The sequence below is a fragment of the Diadema antillarum genome, unplaced genomic scaffold, assembly GCF_040938485.1.
Source record: "Diadema antillarum isolate AM-2024a unplaced genomic scaffold, OU_Dant_1.0 seq00000854_RagTag, whole genome shotgun sequence".
Lineage (NCBI taxonomy): Eukaryota > Metazoa > Echinodermata > Echinoidea > Diadematoida > Diadematidae > Diadema > Diadema antillarum.
Window position 1 is genome coordinate 262,112 of NW_027271725.1, and position 23,823 is coordinate 285,934.

Sequence of the window (23,823 nt, forward strand, 5' to 3'; positions counted from 1 at the left end):
TTCTCAAATGCATGATTGTGACTGTAAATAATTGTGTCTTTCTCTTAGAGATAGTCTATGATGCATGTATTTAGAATAATCAGAAATCACTTCAAGGTAAGAACTTTTTGCATTTTGATGTTGTAAATGGTGCAATTTGATGCATGTTTTTGCGCGTTTAATCGACGTGAAACAGTCCCACTTGTTTAAGGTAGCAGTATATTCTAGTGTAGATTATTATTGATAAATATGCCTATAAAATGGTATAAATAAAATACACTTCATGTATTAATTCTTTTCACTGAATATCATGAACGCGACTGAACCCGAGCGAGCGGAGCGAGCGAGGGGGGAGGGGAGGGTGTGGGAGGGGGGTGTCCCCCCTCCCACGGTAAGAACTTTTTGCATTTTGATGTTGCAAATGGCGCAATTTGATGCATGTTTTTGCTCGTTTTATCGACGTGAAACAGTCCCACTTGTTTGGTAGCAGTATATTTTATTGTAGATTATTAATGAACAATTTGCCTATAAAATGGTAAAATTTAAACGCACTTCTTGTATTAATTCTTTTCACTGAATATCATGAACGCGACTGAACCCGAGCGAGCGGAGCGAGCGAGGGGGGAGGGGAGGGTGGGGGAGGGTGTGGGAGGGGGGTGTCCCCCCTCCCACGGTAAGAACTTTTTGCATTTTGATGTTTTAAATGGTGCAATTTGACGCATGTTTTTGCGCGTTTTATCGACGTAAAACAGTCCCACTTGTTTAAGGTAGCAATATATTTTGATGTAAATTATTATTGAATAATTTGCCTATAAAATGGTATCATTTAAATACACTTCTTGTGTTAATTCTTTTCACTGAATATCATGAACGCGACTGAACCCGAGCGAGCGGAGCAAGCGAGGGGGGAGGGGAGGGTGGGGGAGGGTGTGGGAGGGGGGTGTCCCCCTCCCACGGTAAGAACTTTTTGCATTTTGATGTTTTAAATGGTGCAATTTGACGCATGTTTTTGCGCGTTTTATCGACGTAAAACAGTCCCACTTGTGTAAGGTAGCAATATATTTTGATGGACACTTCTTATGTTAATTCTTTTCACTGAATATCATGAACGCGACTGAACCCGAGCGAGCGGAGTGAGCGGAGCGAGCGAGGGGGGAGGGGAGGGTGGGGGAGGGTGTGGGAGGGGGGTGTCCCCCCTCCCACGGTAAGAACTTTTTGCATTTTGATGTTTTAAATGGTGCAATTTGACGCATGTTTTTGCGCGTTTTATCGACGTAAAACAGTCCCACTTGTGTAAGGTAGCAATATATTTTGATGGACACTTCTTATGTTAATTCTTTTCACTGAATATCATGAACGCGACTGAACCCGAGCGAGCGGAGTGAGCGGAGCGAGCGAGGGGGGAGGGGAGGGTGGGGGAGGGTGTGGGAGGGGGGTGTCCCCCCTCCCAAGGTAAGAACTTTTTGCATTTTGATGTTTTAAATGGTGCAATTTGACGCATGTTTTTTGCGCGTTTTATCGACGTAAAACAGTCCCACTTGTGTAAGGTAGCAATATATTTTGATGGACACTTCTTGTGTTAATTCTTTTCACTGAATATCATGAACGCAACTGAACCCGAGCGAGCGGAACGAGCGAGGGGGGAGGGGAGGTTGTGGGAGGGGGGTGTCCCCCCTCCCACGGTAAGAACTTTTTGCATTTTGATGTTTTAAATGGTGCAATTTGATGCATGTTTTTGCGCGTTTTATCGACGTGAAACAGTCCCACTTGTTTAAGGTAGCAATATATTTTGATGTAGATTATTATTGAACAATTTGCCTATAAAATGGTATCATTTAAGTACACTTCTTGTGTTAATTCTTTTCACTGAATATCATGAACGCGACTGAACCCAAGCGAGCGGAGCGAGCGAAGGGGGAGGGAGGGAGTGGGAGGGGGTTGTCCCCCCTCCCACGGTGAGAACTTTTTGCATTTTGATGTTGCAAATGGTGCAATTTGATGCCTTTTTTTGCGCGTTTTAACGAGTTGAAACAGTCCCACTTGTTTAAGGTTGCAGTATATTTTAGTGTAGATCATTATTGAACAATTTGCCTGTAAAATGGTATCATTTAAATAATCTTCTTGAATTAATTCTTACACTGAATATCATGAACGCTGTCCACAGTTCAGCAATCAAACAGAAAAAGCATGCACACGAGGGTGTAGATAGGGGCATATCCCCTCCCACACGAAGGTGATTTTGCGTTTTCAGACCTGAAATTCAGCGATCTGGTGCAAATTTTTGGTGCAATACTTTTTCATCGAAGTGTTAAAATCACGGAATTTAGCTCTTATTCCGAATGTGCACCATCTGCGTGTATGTATAAAGTCTAGTGAGGTAGAGCTTATAGGGTATAAAGGGGGATTTCCCCTCCCGCTCGCGGAGCTTTTGTGTTTTTAAAATTGAAATAAAACGATCTGGGTATAGCCACAGTCTACTTCTATGCATGGTGGAAGGGGGGGGGGGATGGGCGACCAGGGAGAAGGCGTGGGCGAGTGTTATCTCCACCCTTCCCTTCCGATGGAGCTTTTGCCTTTTTAAGGTTGAAATTGAGATATCTCGTATACGCATATTATGATGGAATCAACATTTTTTGGGAAATCACAAAAAAAAAAACTGATGGGGGGGCTGAGGGAGGAAAGGGTCGATTAAAAGGGGAATTCCCCTTATACATGAGGGAACCTTGATTTTTCGGAATATAAGTGATAAGTCTTGTGCACTCAGAATTATTCGGGTTTTTTTTTTTTGTAAATCTAAAAAGTGTACTAAGCTAGGGAAAGAGGCACAGAGGGGGAGGGTTTGGGAGGGGGATACCCCCTCCCAAGCACGAGAGATTTTGCATATTTTGAATTGAAATTCAACGATCTGGTGCACAATTTGAGTGAAATATTCAAAAAAATATCTTATCTAATGAAAGGTTGCAAAGGAGACCCGCTTCATGTGCATGCATACAGTAAACACACATTTTTTTTTCCGCCTCCCAAATCCCCGGTCCAAATCTTAGGGGGGGCGACCGCCCCATCGCCCCCCCCCCCCCCCCCCCCTGGCTACGCCAGTGTGCCTGTTGTAATTCATTCTGCACAGTTAGCATGCAACTTGTAGCTTGAATTTAGTTCTGTTTTGTAGCATTTTTGTTTATTCAATTGTTTTGCTTTGTTCTGTGTTTTGTCCAAGCAATGAACTTACAGGACGATATACATTAATGGCGAAATAGTAGTAGGGTACCTTGATGAAATTGTCTGATTGATCCCTTTTTTTCATCCAGAAAACCTCAAAAGTAAAACCACTGTCTAGACATTGCATTCAGCATTATGAAAGGAATTTTGCAATAGCTTAATTAGTATGTAATGTAAAACATCAGTTCCCCTTGAACAAATTACTGACTCTACACTGTTAATGGGCAATTCACGGTTATCATTTGAAATTCAGATCAAAGGTATGACAGGATTTGATATCAATGAAGTATTAAAATTATGTAGTATATTCAACATCACAGGTTATATGCTGATTTGAATGGTCAGTGCTTTGTTTGCAATGTGTTTCTGTCATGATTTGTTTTCTGTATGGTATTGTTGTGAAGCTGTTAGGTCAAAGTACTTAAATTCAGCTTTCCCTTATTAAAAAAAAAATCACTATAGCATACATAATGGCCAAGTGCTGTAGGACAGATTGTCAGCATGTTGCAGAAATGTTTGACTCAAAGAATGCGAGACGTAATGAGACAAAAGTGTAAATTTCAACTTGTGCTGTGATCATAGATCTCACATGGTGTATTGTACTTTTCACAGTTTATGGTATTTCACTCACTCCTGCATGGATTCTTCACGTTCTCAATGTTATGCAATTTCTTTTAGTTATTGGTGATGATTCAACACTCCTCCATTGTCCTTCAGGCAATAGTTCAACATTCAGGCCCAGCTCCTACAGTGGTCTACAGAGCAATGCGAGTGGACTCGGCGACCGGCCAAACAGTTCGCCAGGCGACGCCAACATGGGGACGACCACCATCATCGTTGCCGTCTTCGCCGTTCCCATCCTCCTCATGCTACTCGTCACCGTGGCGATACGGATGCACGCACAGGGCCACTTCCGGCTGAACAAGAAGAGGCGGAATTACAAGGTGAGCTCCATAAACACATGATCTAGTGGGTTGCTTCCTTTGAAATACTATGATAATGTCCAAAATATAATGATTACTCAGATTAGATTGTGATGTCATTGATGATATCAGTGTGGATTGTTATTCTGATTATTTCACCAGGGAGAAAGAAATGAATGAGAATATTTCATGAGAAATTCATACTTTTCCAAGAAACATAGTGACAGCACATCAACTTTCATGCTTTGATTTACAACCAGAACAAAATTCCTACCCTGTATGTATGGAACATAGATTGTTGATTTTCTCTCTCTTTCCACATTGCAAAGTGAAAGCAAAAGAGTTTTTCATGTAAAAAGTAGATAATAATTGATTAATTAGTTAATATAGAATCAGAGTCATTAAAAAGCCATTTGTCCCAAACTATGTATACATGACATGCCTTTACATAAGATATGTGAGATTAGTTGTTCCATGTGGTAATTATCAGGGTTATAATTCTCATTATTCTCATGCTGATTATGATGATGATGATTCTAGCTCCGTTCCAAAGGCCCCAAGGAATATTATTTTTAGGTTGTCCATTCAGCCATATGTTCTTCCAATGTACAATACTCTCCGCATAATCGGGTAGGCTCGGGCAGAGCGTTTCTTACCCAATTAAGCGGAGTACCCGATTAACAGAAGAACACGTCTCATTAACAATTGACAAGCAAAATGTGTATGTACATGCATTGTACACTGCATCAAACACCTACACTATATGCTTAACACGCGTGCTTGCACGGCACATTATACATACCTTATACTTGCTCAGTCAAGAGCAATAATTTACACTCTTTTTATGGACAAATAAGTCTTCAGAAAACTTTAACGTTTGACTATAGACTCCTTGCTAACACGCAGGCGTTTTCCAAAACACGTCTCTTTGCGTGAACATGCACTAACGTTAGTCACGTAGAACGTCGGGTTACTTTTCAAGAAGTGACTGGGGAAAAGCAAAATTATGGAGCTGGTGCATGGCTTTATATTCTTTGCAAACTTCTGGTATTGTGAATGTTGTTGCGGAGCAAGGGAGGAGCGCAAGTGACTGTGTTCAACTCCTGTCTGTCTATGCAATTTTGAGTGCCAGCGTAATGTGTAATGTTCGTTTATGTGTGGCAAGTCAGTACGTGTACACGTTTTTTTCATGTTTAATCACTCCCCAAATGATCCGTCTTCTTTGCAATCTTAATACGATTAGCCGTGGAAATTTGACATTCATGGTTTCTTAAAGTGTTATATCTGCGAAAAAAATGTGGGTAGAAATTAGATTAGAAGGAAATTATTTACCCGTTTATGCGGAGAGGCAACCCGATTATCAGGTAATTTTAACGTGCATTGGAACTGATTTTGGCATTACTACCCAATTAAACGGAGTACCCATTTATGCGATACCCGATTACGCGGAGAGTACTGTATTATGTAAATTATGATAACTCAAAAAGTGTGATTCAGATTGTCATTTTTTTTTTCAGGATGAAGTATGACATTGCAAGTAACCAAGTGATAATGAATGAAAATTTGTGTGAGGTTCAGGGATAATGTTTCAAGGGAAAATCTACCATGTGGTCAATCTGACTGTAGCAGATAGTGGACACTCAAAATCATTCAGTTGTCATTTGACAAAGCAATGCATTTGTGAGGTATATAAAGAATGAAGTGTGGAGCAGTTCAAGGTCAAGTTCAAATTGCATAATGAGTACAATTACACCTGAAGTATGCTATGTCAAACTTGGTACATGATATTATACCAAAAGACAGTTAGTGAATGAGACAGGGTAACAGCTGATGAAGTGTGAGTGTCAACAAGACTAGGATCATAATATTGTAACTATTTTTACACTGCTCAAGGCTGTAAAACTCGGGGTTTGAACTCAAATGGCCACATTTGACATGGTGTGTTGAGTGCAACCATGTTGAATTTGTAAATGAATAATTTGTACTAGGTGTCGGCTGGGGACAAGTTCAGCCTGGGCAGTCTGCTTCACAAGAGGAACGGCTTCAGTCAGGTGGCCACAGAGGATAGTGACCACGACGGCGGTCAGTGGAGCGAGGAGTCAGACATTGAGGAGTACAGCATACTCAACAACTTCAAGAGGACTCAGAACCTGTGAGGTTCACTCTCTTCTTTATTTTGTTTTATGTGTGTCTGTGTGTGTGTGTGGGTGTGTGTGTGTATGTTTTCTTGATGAAATGATAAGTTGTTTCCAGCATAACTATCAATAGATGTACGATTCCTAGGCGTTATAGTCGATGAATATTTATCGTGGAAAGACCACGTCAGTTACGTCTGTACTAAAGTTTCTCGTAGTGTTGGTATCATATCCAAGTTACGTCTCTATTTACCAAAAGAAACCTTAATTACTCTGTATAATGCCATAGTTATGCCTCATTTAATGTACTGTAATGTAGCTTGGGGAAATACTTATAAGACTCATATAGATAAGTTGATTGTTCTTCAGAAAAAAGCTGTAAGGTATATTACAAATTCAAACTTTAGAAGTCCAAGTTTGCCATTGTTTATTCAACTTCATATTTTGCCATTTGAAAAATTAGTTATCTTGAGTTGCTTGATTTTTATGTTTAAGACACAAGGTGATCCGAAATCTTTCATGAAGGATGCGTTTGTGTTAAATTCTACCGTTCATGCTTATAATACGCGTAAAAGTAATCTCATTCATCAACCATTTGCAAGAACTCAAACTGCCCAAAATTAATTTGTATATGTTTGTATTAGAGAATGGAATAATTTGCCATTGAGAATTAGGTCAGCCTCATCACTATCCAACTTTAAACGTACATGTCGCATTTATCTTGAGGGAAATTTGTAAAACAAGAATGATCAGGGAAGCTGAATTTAAAAGTATAGTAAAATAGAAAGTATCTTTCTGCAATTTCATGTAAATTATATGTATGTGCATGAGAGTTTTTGTGACACGTGTTTGTGTGATTGAATGTGTGTGTGTGCGCGTGTGTGTGTGTGTGTGCTTGTGTTGCATTTGTCCTATGTAAATATGTTATTATTATACTTTTTGTTAATATGTTTAAAACTTTAGTATGTTTTGCTTTGTTTTATATGTTTATCCGGGACCCCTTTTTTACAAGCTCTGCTTCTTTTGGGGTCCCAAACCATTCATTATTCTTAATGCTGTATCCTTTTGTAAAATGTCAAATGTTTAATAAATTGGTTAAATAAACTTGAAACTTGAAACTTGAAACAGCCAGAGTATGTGAAATGATTTCATTCCATTTTCTGAGGTACATATTTCATTTCATTTATTTCATTCCTTCCTTCTTTTTCGTCAAACATAACACGAAATGAATCAGAAGATATAACATAGGCATGTATTCGACTTTACATGGTAGATAATGTTTAACAAATATGAAATTATACATGCATATCGGCAAAATACAAAGTTATGTTTGGAGGGGGAAAAAAAGAAAGAAAGAACTGAGAGGTTCACTGAAAAGCATGCTTGTAAATTGTGAACCACTCAAAGGATTCTTATGAATACATTGAACTTTTTTTTTTACAAAGACAGGAGAGAACAAGACAGGACAGAACAAGACAGTAGAAACACAACGACTTTACATGACTTTACAGTAGGGTATACCATGACAGTAATAAAACACAAAAGAACAATGGAAAGAAAGGAGAGAAAGGAAAAGGAAGTGAAAGGAAAAGCCAACACGCTGAAAATCGGGATCAGAAGATGGAATTGAGGTGCTGTACATCTGGATCAGAAGAGGGAATTGAGGTGTTTCAGCTCGATCAGCCGAACAAAGTTTATACAAATAAGATAATGTAAAAAATACACAATGATGAAATCAATGATTGACGATGAACCCTTAGGCTGTAAAGACCAGCTAGGTAATGAATCATATATAGCTTAATACGAGTTCAACAAAAAAAATTTTAACTTACGCTTAAACGAATTCAAGGATAAAGAATTTTTTATATCACTACTTAAAGCGGGGTTCCCACTATCACGATTGGCGCCACGATTGATATCGTGGCGCCAATCGTGAAGGAATCGTGGTGATCTTATCAAATCTTATCAGATCTTGACGTCAGTCGTGGCAATCGCATTAATCGTAGAAAAATTTTGGACGGTTCAAAAATTTTCTACGATTAACACGATTAATTGTTGATCGGGATCATCGCATCAGGTTGTCTTGGATCGTATCAAAACGCAGCAAATCTCATCTAATCGTGCTTCTTAATCGTGTTGATCGGGATCGACTTTTTCACTTCCCTCCTACTTATATGTATATGTTTATTCTTCTTTTGTGTTATATTTGCCCTTATTTTGCTCCAAGATCGTACATGTTTTGTATTCCGCGAGTATTAGATATTTTTATACATATACATAGTTTTACCATAACACAGACGCACAAAAAGGGAGTTCCCCGTAATCAATTTGGGGTAATTTTTTAACCAAAAAAAAAAAAATAGCAAAACTAATACGACTGTGGTATGTCTGCACGTATTGACTAAGGTCAGTATAAAAATGAGAATGATTTCCTGAATTGTGCATGAGTGAGCACACATCAAAGGCAAATTTCATTACTTTTTAGAACCACTTTTACTTTTTACTTTTTTTGTTGGGTTGTTTGTTTGTTTGTTTGTTTGTTGTTGTTGTTGTTGTTGTTGTTGTTTTTTTTTTTTTTTTGGGGGGGGGGTAAAGTATTGTTTCTTGTGTATTGCATATAATTATCAATCGCTGTTGTTGTTTCATCATCCATCATTTGACCCCTTCACATCTATTGTGACACTTTTCATGTTTTGTTTTTTTGTGGTTTCGGGTTTTTAGAGGAAAATAGCTGTGTCTACTCTCATTAAACTGCAAAATCCATTTAGTTTAAGATTGTTGTCAGATAATGCAGCCAAGATCTAGCAACCCATGTCAAGTGAGCATAAGAAAGAGTAGTTGTGTCTTCATTGAGTAAGCATGTACACTTTAAAGATGGAGCAAAAACTGCAAAACTGTACAGTTGATATTGAATAGGAGAGGGCTGGCACAATGAATCCTAAAATAACACCACTATGTTCACCGGAAGCAGAATGTTTCTCACACCCCACGAAAACTTTTGTGACTTTTGAAAAGTGACCATTGTCACTCATACATGACTATAAAGATCACTGTCATTTTTCACATAGAGGTTAGTTAATAAGTGTAGCAATACCCCAGCGAAATAATTTTGCTTCAAACTTATTTTGTGTTAAAAAGTGACTTTATTTTAGGTTAGTTACTTCTCTGTTGTGTGTATATCGGTTTTGTTAAATAATGTTAAATAAAACTATTTATCAAGCCAAACCCACCAAACTTTCAATACCCCATGGGATAACGACATTTTGAAATACAAAGGCATATATACATACTATGCGAATATGAAATCAAACACATAAGCAATACTATAAGTTCGGTCAACTTTCTTATACTGAGCCAGCATTCAAAAAGATCCAATCCTCTTTTTTAGCTTCCATTTCACCATATTTTCTTCATGTGTTTCAAAGGAAGGCGAAAACCTTTTGTCTTTATCTTCTTCTTTTTTTGGGGGGGGAGGGGGGGGGAAGAGGGGGCAATGATTTGATCTTGCGTATGCAGTTTTTATTTTTTTGGGGGGGGGAGGGGGTGATGAGGACGAGCATGTCGATTCAATAATCTTTACGTTGAATTAGAAGAGGGATTTTCTGACGTTGTGGCTGGCCTAGGCGCTGCTTTCTCTCTGATGATAACGTAATCGTCATTCGCAATATTGCAAAGGTCACGTTGTCATCATCCTCAATCAGTCAACCCTTGCCATCATCAATGGTTGTGGATAAATAGGCCTAATCACTCTCCAGAAGTTATAGAAATAATGAAAGACATTGTCAGTCGGACTATAATATTCCCATTCGGGTCCAATCGCGCCTTAAATCGAGTCGCTTTTGATCCCGATCGTGAAAGATATCGTATCTTATCTCAACAGCCCGCATTGCTTCGCGGTATTCGTACTAAAACGTATCAGAACATAGCTGCACGCACCAGATCGGGGATCCCGATCGTAATGATCGTGTTAGATCGAAACCAGTCGTAGACTCAATCGGGACAATCCTATTGGGTCATATTTGAATCGGAGACCACATCGTGATAGATCGTATTGCTTAAAATAGACCAATCGTGACCATATCGCATCCCAGCGGACCAACACGTATTGACTCGCATAACCTCGTATCCAAACGTGAAATTTCAGACGAGTTCAACAAATTTTCCACGATCAGTTACGAATGTCCAATCGTGGCGTTCGCAAAGGATCGCACGATAGTGGGAACCCCGCTTAAAGAATTCCAAAATCTAGGGCCACTGTATATAAATGTATTTTGAGCCAATAACGTTCTCAGAAGGGGTAAATGAAACTCATTTGATCGCCTGGTGGGATAATTATGAAAAGATTGATTTCGTGGAAACATTGAATCAAAAATGCTAGGAAGTGCATTTGTGTTATAATTAAACATAAACTGACCCAGCTGAAAGAAAAACAAGTCTTTGATTTTTAAAATCTTATATCTAACAAATAATGGATCTGCATGGGAACATGGAGAAACGCCACAAATAATACGAAGTGCCTTTTTTTTGTAATAACAATAATCTATCTAATAAAGTTTGATGGGCACTGCCCCATGCTAAAATTCCATAATTTAAATAAGGTAATATCAATGAAAAATACAACGTCAGCAAAGAAGACAACGGGATATGAGATTTAAGTCTATTAATAATACCAATATTACGCGAAATTATTTTACTAATATTAATAATATGAGGCTTCCACGAAAGTTTATCGTCTACTGTAATACCGAGAAACTTTGTATGTGATACACGCTCTAAATGAACGTCATCAAAGATGATATCTGTGCGTAAAACTTCTATAGACTTACTGAATAACATGTAGTTAGTTTTCTGAAGATTCAGTGATAATTTATTGGCTCTTATCCATTGAGTCACTTTTTTTAAGTCAGAATTAACAGTATCGACAAGAGTGATTGGATTTTGGTGGGAGAAGAAAATATTTGAATCATCGGCAAAAAGTATAAAAGAAAGTATATCGGATGATCTACAAAAATCATTTATGTAAATGATGAAAAGTAAAGGTCCTAATATACTTCCCTGAGGGACGCCACATTTAATAACTTCAAGACTAGAGCTGTGCTCGTTCAAAGATACATATTGTTTTCGGTTTTGCAGGTAACTCCTGAACCACTCCAAGGCCTTCCCTCGTATACCATAATGAGACAATTTATGAAGTAAAATTTCGTGATTAATTGTGTCGAAGGCCTTGGAGAAGTCCAGGAAGATACCAACAAGATGAGAATGGTCATCTATAGTATGTGCGGCGTTATCAATAAACTTCAAAAGAGCATGAATGGTGCTGTGTTTCTGACGAAACCCAAATTGAGAATTCGTAAAAACATTATAATAATTGAGAAATTTAATCGTTCTTGTAAATATCAATTTTTCCAAAACCTTAGAAAGGGATGAAAGTAGAGAAATAGGTCTATAATTACTTATATCAAAACTGTCTCCTTTTTTAAATAAAGGACACACCTTAGCAATTTTCATACAATCAGGAAAAACACCATGTAATATGGATTTATTGAAAATATGAGAAAGTGGGTCAGCAATAGAAAATATAATTCCCTTTATAATAAAATTACTTATATCATCATAACCGGCACTTCGTTTATCATTCATTGCAGTAACAATGTCTATTATTTCATATTTCGTAGTTGGAGCTAAGAAAATAGAACTGGGATTGGATTGACCTAAAAATTTTGCAAAATGCGTATCGGACTGCGGTACTTCTTTTGCCAGATTCTCTCCAATCATTGAAAAATAAGAATTAAAAATATTTGCTATATTACCAGAATCTTCTACAACTTTATTATCAAATCTTATTTTTGTAATATTCAATTTCTTTTTTGATATATTCATGGCCTGCTTTAATATCTTCCATGTATTCTTCACATCATGTTTATATTTTTCTATCTGAATGGTATAATATTTCCGCTTTTCAGATCGTATGACCTTAATCAAAATATTCTTATATGATGTATATTTATTTTTTGACTCCTCAGTTTTTTTCATTTTGAATGTATAATACAACCTATTTTTTCTGTTAATTGAACGGAGGAGAGATTTCGAAATCCATGGAAGTTTAGGTGTTGTTTTATAATTTACTGACTTATCTTTTAGTTTGGGAATATAATCATCTAAATGCTTATTGATTATCTCCATAAAATTATCAAATGATACATTAACATCATCAGTATCACAAACACTTGACCAATCAACCCTGTCTAAACAAACGTCAAGACTAGCTAAATTTTCTGGTGTGGCTCTACGTTTAAATAAAGGAAAATAAGACTTATTAACCGAATGTTTAAGGTCACAGCATGTTATAATTGGAAAGTGATCGGTCATATCGGATAAAATTATAGAAGAATTCAAAACTTGTAAAGAATTAGTGAAAATATCAAGGAGGGTGGCAGAATGATTTGTAACACGTGTAGGTTTGGAAATTAATGGCAAAAAAGAGGATGACAAAAACAATTCAAGAAATTCTTGTGACGTATTATCATCACTCTTAATCAAATCAATATTAAAATCACCCATTATATAAATACATTTATTAACAAAACGAGGGCTTTTTAATAAATTCGTCATACTATCTAAAAAATCTTTAGAACTGGAGTTTGGGGGTCTATAAACAACGCCAACTATAATATTTTTACTTTGAGGGATGGAAATTTCAACAAACAAAGACTCTATTATATCATTCATTATATTCAAATCATCACAAGTATCAAACTCAAGGTCATTGGATAAATAAATCGCAACCCCGCCGCCGGTCCTATTCACTCTATTGTTTACAATCAAATCATAACCATTCAATGCATACGGTAAATTGATATCAGATGATAACCATGTTTCAGTTAAACCTATTACAGATATTTGTTGTTTATTTTGATTATCTAACAATACCTGTAATTCATCAAAATGCTTATTCATACTCCTAATATTCAAATGTACTATAGAAAATATACTTTCTGAAAAATCTTTCACAAAATCTTTGAATTGATCAACCGTAACATATTTGGAGGAGATTAAAGTGGAATCATGTTCAAAGTCAAAATCATCAAACAAATCATTAGAAAAAAAATTAACATTATTGGCAACGAGGTTTTCATAAAGTGCAGAAGAACGTGAATTGAATTGACTTGTTGATTCTGTAGGCGAGCGTCTAAACAAATCAAAGAGTTCATCGTCATCACGGGAGTCAAATGCTGCGTTAAGTCGATTAGCCATAACGCAGAACATAAAGTATGTGTGGAAGGCATGTCAACTGGCAAGGTTGCAAAAGAATAATATGTGTGAACGTAAATGAATCACAAACAATTTCGAGTTCGGGGATAGTACAGCGTGTAGGCAAAAACATATTAACATAGAGTTCAAGCGACACAATCAAAGAACACAGAAGAACAAGATAAACAACACAAGTAGAAAGCGTACACACTAAATGACAAGGTCTGCAAACGGAATTCAGCAGAATCAGTACAGGGCATATGAACAGAGGAAAAAAAAAACAGTAGAAGCTCCCTACGTTTTGTCTTGGCGAAAAGTATGTGAGGAAATATAAGATAATCAAGAATGACGGAAGTGAACGATGAAAATATAGCAGCACTAAAAACAGCAACTTAAAGAAAATGCAGACATTAATCATGCTGCAATCAATAAGAAGCGTAAGATTAATCATACTTTTTTTAACGATATGAATGAGATATACATTATTACACAGTATCAGATTATAAAAGGGATGTTATATTATTCTTGTGAAAACTGACAAAGTTTGATGCAATATTGAAGGGAAAAATCCTATGCAAAACAAATATTATGGATCTTTATACTGAGATTGGGGGCATCAAAATACCGCAAAGGTTTATCTATCAAAACAAAACAGAACAAAATAAAATTCAGAGTGAGGTTGAGTGACACCATGGCGAGACTTGACAACGTGATAAAAACCAGGTTTTAGTGAGCTTCGGGTAGCCTGAGACCCCTCAACTCAATGGCACGAAATCATGGTGAAACAAACAAAAAAAAATTAAAAGGAACATTGCATGTGACCACGGTGACTTGAGATCCTCGCCAAAATTTCTATCATGAAGGACTTTATACTGGGATGCTGGGGTAAGTCAAACCCTTGTCTATACAGACTTCGGCATGCATTATTATGCGTTAAATGTATAATGGGGAAAATGCAGTCTGGTTGGATAACGTTTTAAATGCGGTCAACTATTCACATTCTTATAAAAATCACGACTACAGGATAATGATAATGGTACGCTATTGCCACTGCACGTACAAGTGCAGTGTGTCATTGCTCTTACGTAATCCAAACAAATTCTCTCAGTTGCCTATATAAATTGGGTTAAACCGAAATCTTTTTACATAAAGAAATCAGCCAAGCAGGGTTGGAACCCTGAACAAACAATGTATTATACAATGAATGGAAAAATATCAGAAGAAGGCATGAACATGGTTCCCGCGTAAAAATCAGGCAAGCAGGGTTGATACCCTGAGCAAACAATGTACAATGAATGGAAAAATAACAGAAGAAGGCATGAACATGGTTCCCGCGTAGAGCCAAAGTTATTTTCATCTGTTTCCACCACAGAAACTATGTCAGGCTACCCCCCCCCCCCATCCTCATCCTATAGAACATTGTATTACAATAGTATACTAGCTCACAGCTAGCAAAAGCAACAACAGCAATAGGGCAATTGCTTCATAATGATTGTAATACCAGTTTCGCTCAGTTTTTCAAACACAACACACAAGAATATTCGAAATGTCTGTAAATGACATAATATCTATGATAGGCTCTAAAAAATAAAGTTGGTCTATTTAAGCAAGAGGATTACAAAATCATCCTGTAATCATTATGGACAGAGCAATGATGCGAATTAACTTTGCACCGTGACAGACAAAATCAAAATCAGGGTTTGGACAATTTAGTATGAAACTATAGGTGCAAGGTGTATAAAATGAGTACAATATTCGCATCTGTGAGAAAACAACAAGAAAAAGAACAACAAAATTTTCGTGTGCTTCAAACTCAGAAAGTTATTGCATTCAGGGCTGAGATTATGCATACTAGAATAAGCCGTATCATTGCGACATAATATGAGGATTATTGTTCGATCTCATCGAAAATAAAAATGAAGTGGTACCTTTGGACATTAAGCCCATTGAAATTATCTAAAGAAATCACGCTGTGGGATAAGCGCATCACATAAATGAGTCTGTTTGGCAATACGGATATTTGAATGGAACAACTTGTGTCAACAAGCTTTTGACTGGAATAAATATGATTTTGCAACAACTTTTTATCATGCTTTAAGAAGTCGAATCAGACCAAATTGCAATTATACAACAACACTTCCTAATCAAAATAAGGGAGCTTGTTTCATAATATCAAAACAGCTGAATTGGAGAGTCCCTAGAGCCTCGATAAAACTGAGTCAATGATTCTGTTTGAGCCAAATAAACACAAATCGTCTTATAAATTGTCAAGAGTATTACCACCTATCAAGGTGCCTAACTTGTATAATTATAGTTAACATTAGAGTATTTCATTGAATCTCACTTATAAAGTAGAAATCAAAACAAAATTAAAATCCAGAGATTGAGTGACTAGCGAGACTTGCCAACATCTCGACATCTTAAGAACCAAATCTAGTAAACTTCGAGCAGCCCAAGACTGCCAAACCAATGGTACAAACTCGTGATGAAACAAAAATAAGAACAAAAGGAGCAACACATGTGACCATAGTGACTGGCGTTCCTCACCCAATTTCCATCATGAAGGACGCTACAAGGATGACATCTATAGGGTAAGTCATGAACTCTCACCTACAGACTTCTGCAATACGTATTCTGCATTTGAAGTGGACAATGCCGCAGCCAGTTAACGTGGCATTTGGAATGCGTACAACTACTCTCATTCTTATGAAAATTATGTCTATAAAATGATAACGATACGCTAATGCTATTGAACGCACGAGCGCAGTGAGTCACTGCTCTTACGTAATCGATAGGTTTGTATTTTTTTTTTCCTGCGGGTTGACTATGTACAATTGCGTTGTACAGAAATCTTCTTACGTAACGAAATCAGGTAAGTGAGGTTGATAACCTGAGCCAAGCATGAAAAAAGGACATGAATGTGGGTCCGCACAGGGTCAAAACTATTTCCATCTGTCTCCTCCATGCAATCTATGTCGGACCATCCCCCTCCCCCCATATCCTTATCCTCACTAAAAGTTCGTGTCAAAATTGTTTACTAGCACCCAGCCAGAAGCAAACAAACAAACATCATCAAGAGTAAAGCAATTACCTCATGATGATTCTATGACCAGTTTTACTCAGTTTTCTAGTGATGCACGAAAAATGATCGAAACATGTCGTATCTACATTATAGACGGAGTTAGTCTATGTATTAAAGAAAAAAAAAGAATATACAAAATCATGCTATCAGTATCCAGGACAGAGCGATTGGGAATCAACTTTGCATCGTGACAGGTGAAATCAAGATCAGTGTTTGGACAAAAGTATAAAAGTATACATGTCGTGGATCCAAGGTGTATAGAATGAGTACAATATTCTTATCTGAAACACCAGCAACAAAAGCTTTATGTCCTTCAAACTTCAACTCATTACATTCACCGGTCAAAGAATTGAGGACTGAGCTCATACAAACTAAAATGAGCTCTATCATTGCAGCATGATTGAGGATTGTTGTTAGATCTCATCGAGAATGAAAGTAAAGTGGTACCTTTGGATGATAAGCCCAATTAAATTAGAAACAATGCTGTGAAATATGCCCATCACAATGAGTCTGTTTGGCTACACTGGTTGTGCTGCCTCTAAGAATACGACAACTTGCGTCAAAACCTTTTGACTGGAATAAATTCAATTTCACAACAATTTCTTTAGATGTCTTGAGAATTTGGTCAATGTCATATTACAATCAAACAACAAGACTTCCCACATAAAATAAACCGGGGGAGCTTGTTTCACATCGTATCAAAACATCTGAATTAAACAATCCCAAGAACCTCAATGGAAACTGGGTCAATAGTTCTAACACAAGTTGTATTCTCGATGAGATCTGGGTCAGTAATTTCAACACAAAGTACAACCAACGTATATTAAGTATATATGTGATATCGCAGCATGACAATTTTTTTTTTCATAATGTATAATTGGATAATTTTGACATATCGATGGGTCAGGAGAAGAGTGAAACGATATGCCTATCTGTTTCAGTTTGACATGAACAGGAACTTATATAATAAGTATATGTATGATTATTTCTTCTTTTTTTATCATGGCAAACGAACTTAAGATACACAGTAGGAATTGTTTTGTCGAAAAGTGAAAAAATGATGGATACATTACGTGGATAATCACTCCGTATAGTTTGACCAGCGCTCAGGCGTTCCTCCATTCCTCATGTTTTTCCTTGTTTGAAGAAGAACTCGCGTACCAGCTATCTTGATCCTCGTCGAAAGATTTTGGCTTTTCCGAAGATTGTAGGCCAGTGATGCAAGTCTGCCTCTCTCACGCTTCATTTTCGGAGGCAAGTCCGTGCGGATCGAGACTCTGTCGAGGGCAGAGGTGGGTTGGACCGGGTCACTTCCCGGAGGAGTCGGCTGACGACGCGGTTGACGCGGTTGACGGGACCTGTGCTCGTAGGCGTGGAGAAGCTTATCTGTGTCGCTCATCCGGGCAAAGCGCACAATGATAGCGGGCGGCTGGGGTTCCGATGTGCTCCTGGTAGAGCTTCGCTGGGGTTGTTGCAGCCGGTGAGCAGCCACGAGAGGAATCCGGGCAGCATCCTGTTCGGTGATATCCAGGAAGTTACAGAAGATCTCGTTCACAGATTCAAGGATGTTTTCGTTTGGCTTTGATGGCACTCCGTAGATAAGAAGATTTTGCTTCCTATCGTGGATCTCGCTTAAGGTAAGTTTATCATCCAGTTCAGCAATTTTACTGTCAATGTAGGACCGCATTTTTGGAATGGCGTCGTTCTCAACGGCGTCTAGACGATCAGACGTGTGAGTCAGTCCAGTTTCCAAGTCGCAGATAGTCTTCTTGGTGTTTTTAAGCTCAGTTTTCAGGTTTGTAATTTCGTTCACCACTGAGTCTAATTTGGTATTCACCTGGGTGGTGAAGTTCGTAAACATGTTCTTCATTTCCTGCATGAACACGGAAAGTTCAGGTGGGACTATATCAACAATTCCACTGAATACATTCTCACTCTGACCGAGGTCATAATCATTATTTTTATGTGTGTCTGTGATAACAATCATTTTGGGGGTTGTTTATGCAAATAGCACTACATATACTTTGGGTTGGTGATTGAGTTTTAAATATGCATAAAGTGTTTTAAGGTCAACACAGAAAAGGTTGTCATAGCTGCTTATGGTCATTACTATGAGTATACAAAAGTATTATTTTTCATGCTTGAAGAGGAGAACGGGTCTTCATGTAATTTGGTATGCAATTTCTTCTTTTTTTTCCCCTCCCTGTCATAGTTCCACTTTCAGAAAATATCCTCAGGCTACTGCAAGGGAAATATGCATATCTATGCACCTCTAAGATATGGCATAATGTTTATTATTTATAGATTTTTAATTCTCACAAGCTATGGAGGGTCAGTACTCTGATTTATGGTAATGGTGTATATTATATGTGGCCAACAGGTGTTTAAACATTTAATAGCTGTAGGCACATTGTGTTTTCCTTAATGATACATTATGTATTCATGAATTCTGCACTGCCTCTGTGAAGGAAGAAATGATGTGTAACTCCTCTTCATGGCTGGGGAGAGAGAATAAGACAGTATATATTTTTGGATGAAGCATATGACATTATCATCGGTCTTTAGAACACATCCACTGACTGTATCTAGTACTTAATTGAGAGTTTCATGAAAACTCGGTAAGGCTCTGATAATTCTGATTTGTTTCAAGGAAGAGCTAATATCGTAGCCTGATTTCTTCCCTGCAATGTGCAATCATAGCTCAAAGACTGTGGCCTCTGCTGAGAAAGACTGACTGTAGGTTTTGACTACCGGTAGATCTACAACTGCAGCAACTAAACAACACAACAGCTAAAAGCCTGAAACTGAAGCTTTGGATGTGACAATCTCAATGACTGCTAAATTGCATTACTCTTGTGCGATTAAAGCCTTTCACCTGCCTGTATGATATGAATTTAACAGTAACTATTCACCGATATTTTTGCAGTATTTGGTAACACACATAAGATGTACTTCCCTCTCTCTCTCTCTCTCTCTCTCTCCTCTAACTTTTACCTGTCTGTCTGTCTGTCTGTCCTTCTATCTGTCTATCTATCCATTCATCGATCTATCTATCTATCAATCTGTCAGATGGGATTAAAGTTCATCTGTGAGAGTACATAATGTTAATATGTGAAAAAGGCTAGTGATAGCTGCAAACCAACAGTACAAGTACTATGACATGAATTTTCGTCAGAGTATGTTTAGCCATTGGGGTGTTTGAATATCTGCAAATCTAAGAAAGATGGATGCTCCCAGAAGTCAGATAAAGTGAGATGTTCAAACCTGGTAAGAAAAAAAAAATAAGTAACTGTTTCATTTACAACAAAAAAAAGGAATATAGAGAATATTCATGACTACAGTTGACTACATGGTGATTATTTTTATAATTATCTTGTTCCAAAATATACAATAGTTCAGACACAGGTTCAACATCAGAGAGCTTCTTCTGTTAAAGGCAAAAGAAGTAAATCTCCCCCTCCCATTACTGATTGTGTAATACATTTGATTCATTTGTACAATTTAAGTCATCTGTGCTCACAGAGTAAAACCATGTCCCAAACAAAGTTTGAGTATACATGATAGAGTCACTTATTCATGCCACACTGCATTCCTAAGACAATGATACTGTGAGGATCCAATTGTTTGCCTCTCGGTTGTATCTCACACTTGTACTTAAGTTTGATTCTTTCTTTCTTTTTTTGACGCTAGATTTGGTGATCTCCCATCATATTAATGACATAATTGTATCTGATCAAGAACTAAGGTGACTAAATGTATGTTGACATGAAGCCATCACTTCCATTCAGCTGAAATTACCAGACTACCAAGCTGTGATCCAAGTGAGATGCTAGGCAGTATCATACATCATCCAAAAATAGTCTAGCTATCCGATTAGTCAATTGCTCATCACGCGACATGCAGATAAAAGTACCGTTGCACAGTGTTCCTGTTGAGCTGTGCAGCTGTTGTCAAGCAATTTTGGATATTGCGTGCTGATATTACCTATTTACATTGACTCTTGTGTTAATTAGGCTCATAATTAATTCAGTTTTTGCACCATTGCGTGTCTCTGACATCACAATATACATACCTGTGCGGCGCATTCAGTCATTTATTTTATTGTTGGCAACTTCAACCGATTGCTTTCACGTATGACTGACTGTACTGTGCCACACTACAATGTACAACCATTCGCCTTTCATGAAAATGGTTGCTATTTCTGTACTTTATTCAAGAGTCAATGTGGACCACATATTGATGTGCAAGGTGTTTTATAAAACAAATAGTGTACGGTCTTTACTTGTGCAATGGGACACGATTTCACACTTGCAACCCTTCACCATTTGTATATCTTTTGAACATTGTCAAGCAACAAATGCTTAAAGACATGTATAAACAGAAAAGTATGTGAATACCAAGTAAAAGTTTTTGTGTTCATGAATCGAAAAGAATGGAAGAAGAGTAAGCAATACCCAGCCCAGTATGACCCAATTTGCTTATGGTCACTCAGTGTGTTTTATGTTTAATAAGATAGAAGCATCTCAGTCAATCTTTTTATTTTTCATCTTCACTATTTCTTCACCCACTTAAATATATGTCATGAAAAGTCTGTCTGTTTTTTATGTACACATCTATTTTTATTTTCATTTCTTTCACAGAGAATTGAAATTAATTCCATCTTTTAAATTGTTGGTGTGTATGGAGTGTATATACTTCCTGTACAGATGAAATAATGCAATGAAACATATTTTTTTCAACTAAAAAAGGAAATAATAACCTGTAGTCTTAAAGAGGAGGAGTGTTGGTGCTGTGTGGTAGAATGGCTGTACACAAATGCTGTGTTATTTATGTTGCTGAAGCATTATCTATTGTTGGTGTGTTGTAGAAAAGCACCTGGTGTGGTGGATTTATAGAGCTGACTTTCATATATTTTGTGATGCAATCAAATCCAGATTGGAAAGTACTAGGTTTTTAGGGACAAGAATATTTACTATGCCCATCCAAACCAATGCAGGTATTCAGTATTTTGAAGGGAAAAACTGTAGATATAAAAAAGAGGCAGGCCTTGCATTTTATGTTGCCAGTGTTAAAGGCTTGTGTTAGCAAGAAGGAAGACTATGTATAGACCTGCTGTGCATGAGGCATCAACTGTCTGCACAATATATGAAGGAAATGGGGAAGTATCTTATCCATGCAGATGCGCACGCCCCTTTTAGTATCAGTCATTAAACCAATTTGGTATAAGAGAAAGTGATAAAATGGCATGTTGCCATGGAAATACGAAGCGCTGAGCAACACAAGAGTGATGTGTGGAACCTTTTTGTTGTTTTTTTTTTTGTTAATTTTTCTTCACTCTTTGTTTCTTGGGTGTCCAGGTGCAGCGAGTACGCCCTGATTTTTGCCTAGAAAGTTATGGTAATCTAGACAAAAGTATGACAGTATAAAGATAATCTTACAAATGTATTATAGTATAAAGACATGTACATAATTACAAATTATCCCGCCACCTCCAAAGGTGCTGAAGGCAAAATTTTACATCTTATTTCCCAATTCATTCTGCTAGTAGATGTAGCATTTTCTTCTTCTTTTTTTGGTATTTAGGAATACATGTGGTCAATGATCATGTTAAGTCTATGTGTTCATAGATTTTGATTCCATTTCTTTGAGTTAATGGTTCATAGAAGGCCACATTATCTCCGAAGTGAAAATAATAGAATTGTTTGGAATCTGTCGTACAAGATGCCATTCCTTATGGTGTGAAATGGTCCGTACCCTAGAAGGGGGGCAAGTAAACATGTGCCCATCTCGCTGTTAAAAATCCACTTCATACCCACACCGTCACATACTCATGTTCACTCACACATACGCTCATTCCAGTGTACTCACATACTCCGTATTTTAATTCACAGAAGAAATGAAATCCTTTTTTTTTTTCATTACTATAGTGTATCGAGGAAAAAGTGTGCGGAGCAAAGCTCATCACCTCATAAAAATGTTCAAACTGTCAATACCAGAATACGCCACAGTGAGAGGTTACCTGTACGTTTGTATCTAAAGAAGCAATGTTCTGAAAACCCCGATTCTTTGGCAAATGTAAACTCACATCTGAATTATTGTAATATATATTTAGGATTTATGGCATACCACTACTGAAAATGCATATTTATTTTTTGTGTTCTAGGTGACATTAGCAGATGTGTATATCTTGACTTAATGCTTGCCACATCAGTTTAGTGAGTACTTGTGTATTATTTATATTATGTGCTATTGCTTTACAATTGTTAAGTACATCTAATATTGTCACAGTTTTATTTTTTGGTATGTGATGTTTATAGACTTGGAATATGTGTTCACAGAATATATTGAGAGATACCTGTGTTTAGTATACAATGTGTCTTTGTCGTGTTATTTTTGTGTGATCCAGAGATGTGGCTTAATTCATTGAGAGATGATTTTGATGGTGTGACATTTGATTTTAAAGGAAATTCAAACCCAAAAAGAAATATGGATTGAGTGAAAGCAGCAACACTAGTAGAACACATAATCAAAAGTTTGAGAAAAATCGGGCAATCGATGCAAAAGTTACAAATTTTTAAAGTTTTGGTGTGGGAACCGTTGGATGAGGAGACTACTAGAAGTTGTGATGTCAAATGTGGACAACAATATATAGAAAATATAAAGGGAATTCCACAAAAATTCACTTTTTTAGCATAATGAAAGAGCACTTGACTAACCACTTTCAGAAAGCAGGGGAAATAATTGCTACTCTTAACATATGTCAGTATGAATTTGATGGAATGTGTAATTTTCATGAAAAATTAATTTTTGTGGAATTCCCTTTACATTCTCTTTATATTGTTGTCCTCACATACGTCACAACCTCTACTAGTCTCCTCATCCAGCAGTTCCAACACCAAAACTTAAAAAATTCTCAACTTTTGCATAGATCGTCCGATTTTCGTCAAACTTTCACTGATGTGTTCTACTAATGTTGCTGTTTTCACTCAATCCACATTTCTTTCTGGGTTTGGGTTTTCTTCAAGGAAAGGGCGTACAAATGTATCAGAGTATTTGTAATAACCTTGCATCACAAAACCCACAAAAGGTCATGCAGGATGATTTCCCTGTCGGCCTATGTGTGTGTTTGTGTGTTCGCACACATACACGTAAATATGTATATTATCATATATATGTATATATATATATATATATATATATATATATATACTCAGCAAAAAAAGAAAGTAAACACTTT

At 37.1% G+C, this 23,823-nt stretch overlaps 1 protein-coding gene across 1 annotated transcript in view; it reads left to right on the plus strand.

Annotated features, from left to right (window-relative positions):
• Positions 1 to 6,308, plus strand: part of LOC139740450 (peptidyl-glycine alpha-amidating monooxygenase-like) — a 131,678-nt gene extending 125,370 nt beyond the window's left edge. The window contains exons 14-15 of the mRNA XM_071651048.1: positions 3,913 to 4,139; positions 6,107 to 6,308. Coding sequence (XP_071507149.1) covers positions 3,913 to 4,139; positions 6,107 to 6,274 — 395 coding nt within the window. The 3' untranslated portion in view covers positions 6,275 to 6,308. The remainder of the gene's footprint in view (positions 1 to 3,912; positions 4,140 to 6,106) is intronic.
• The last annotated feature ends 17,515 nt before the right edge of the window (positions 6,309 to 23,823 follow it).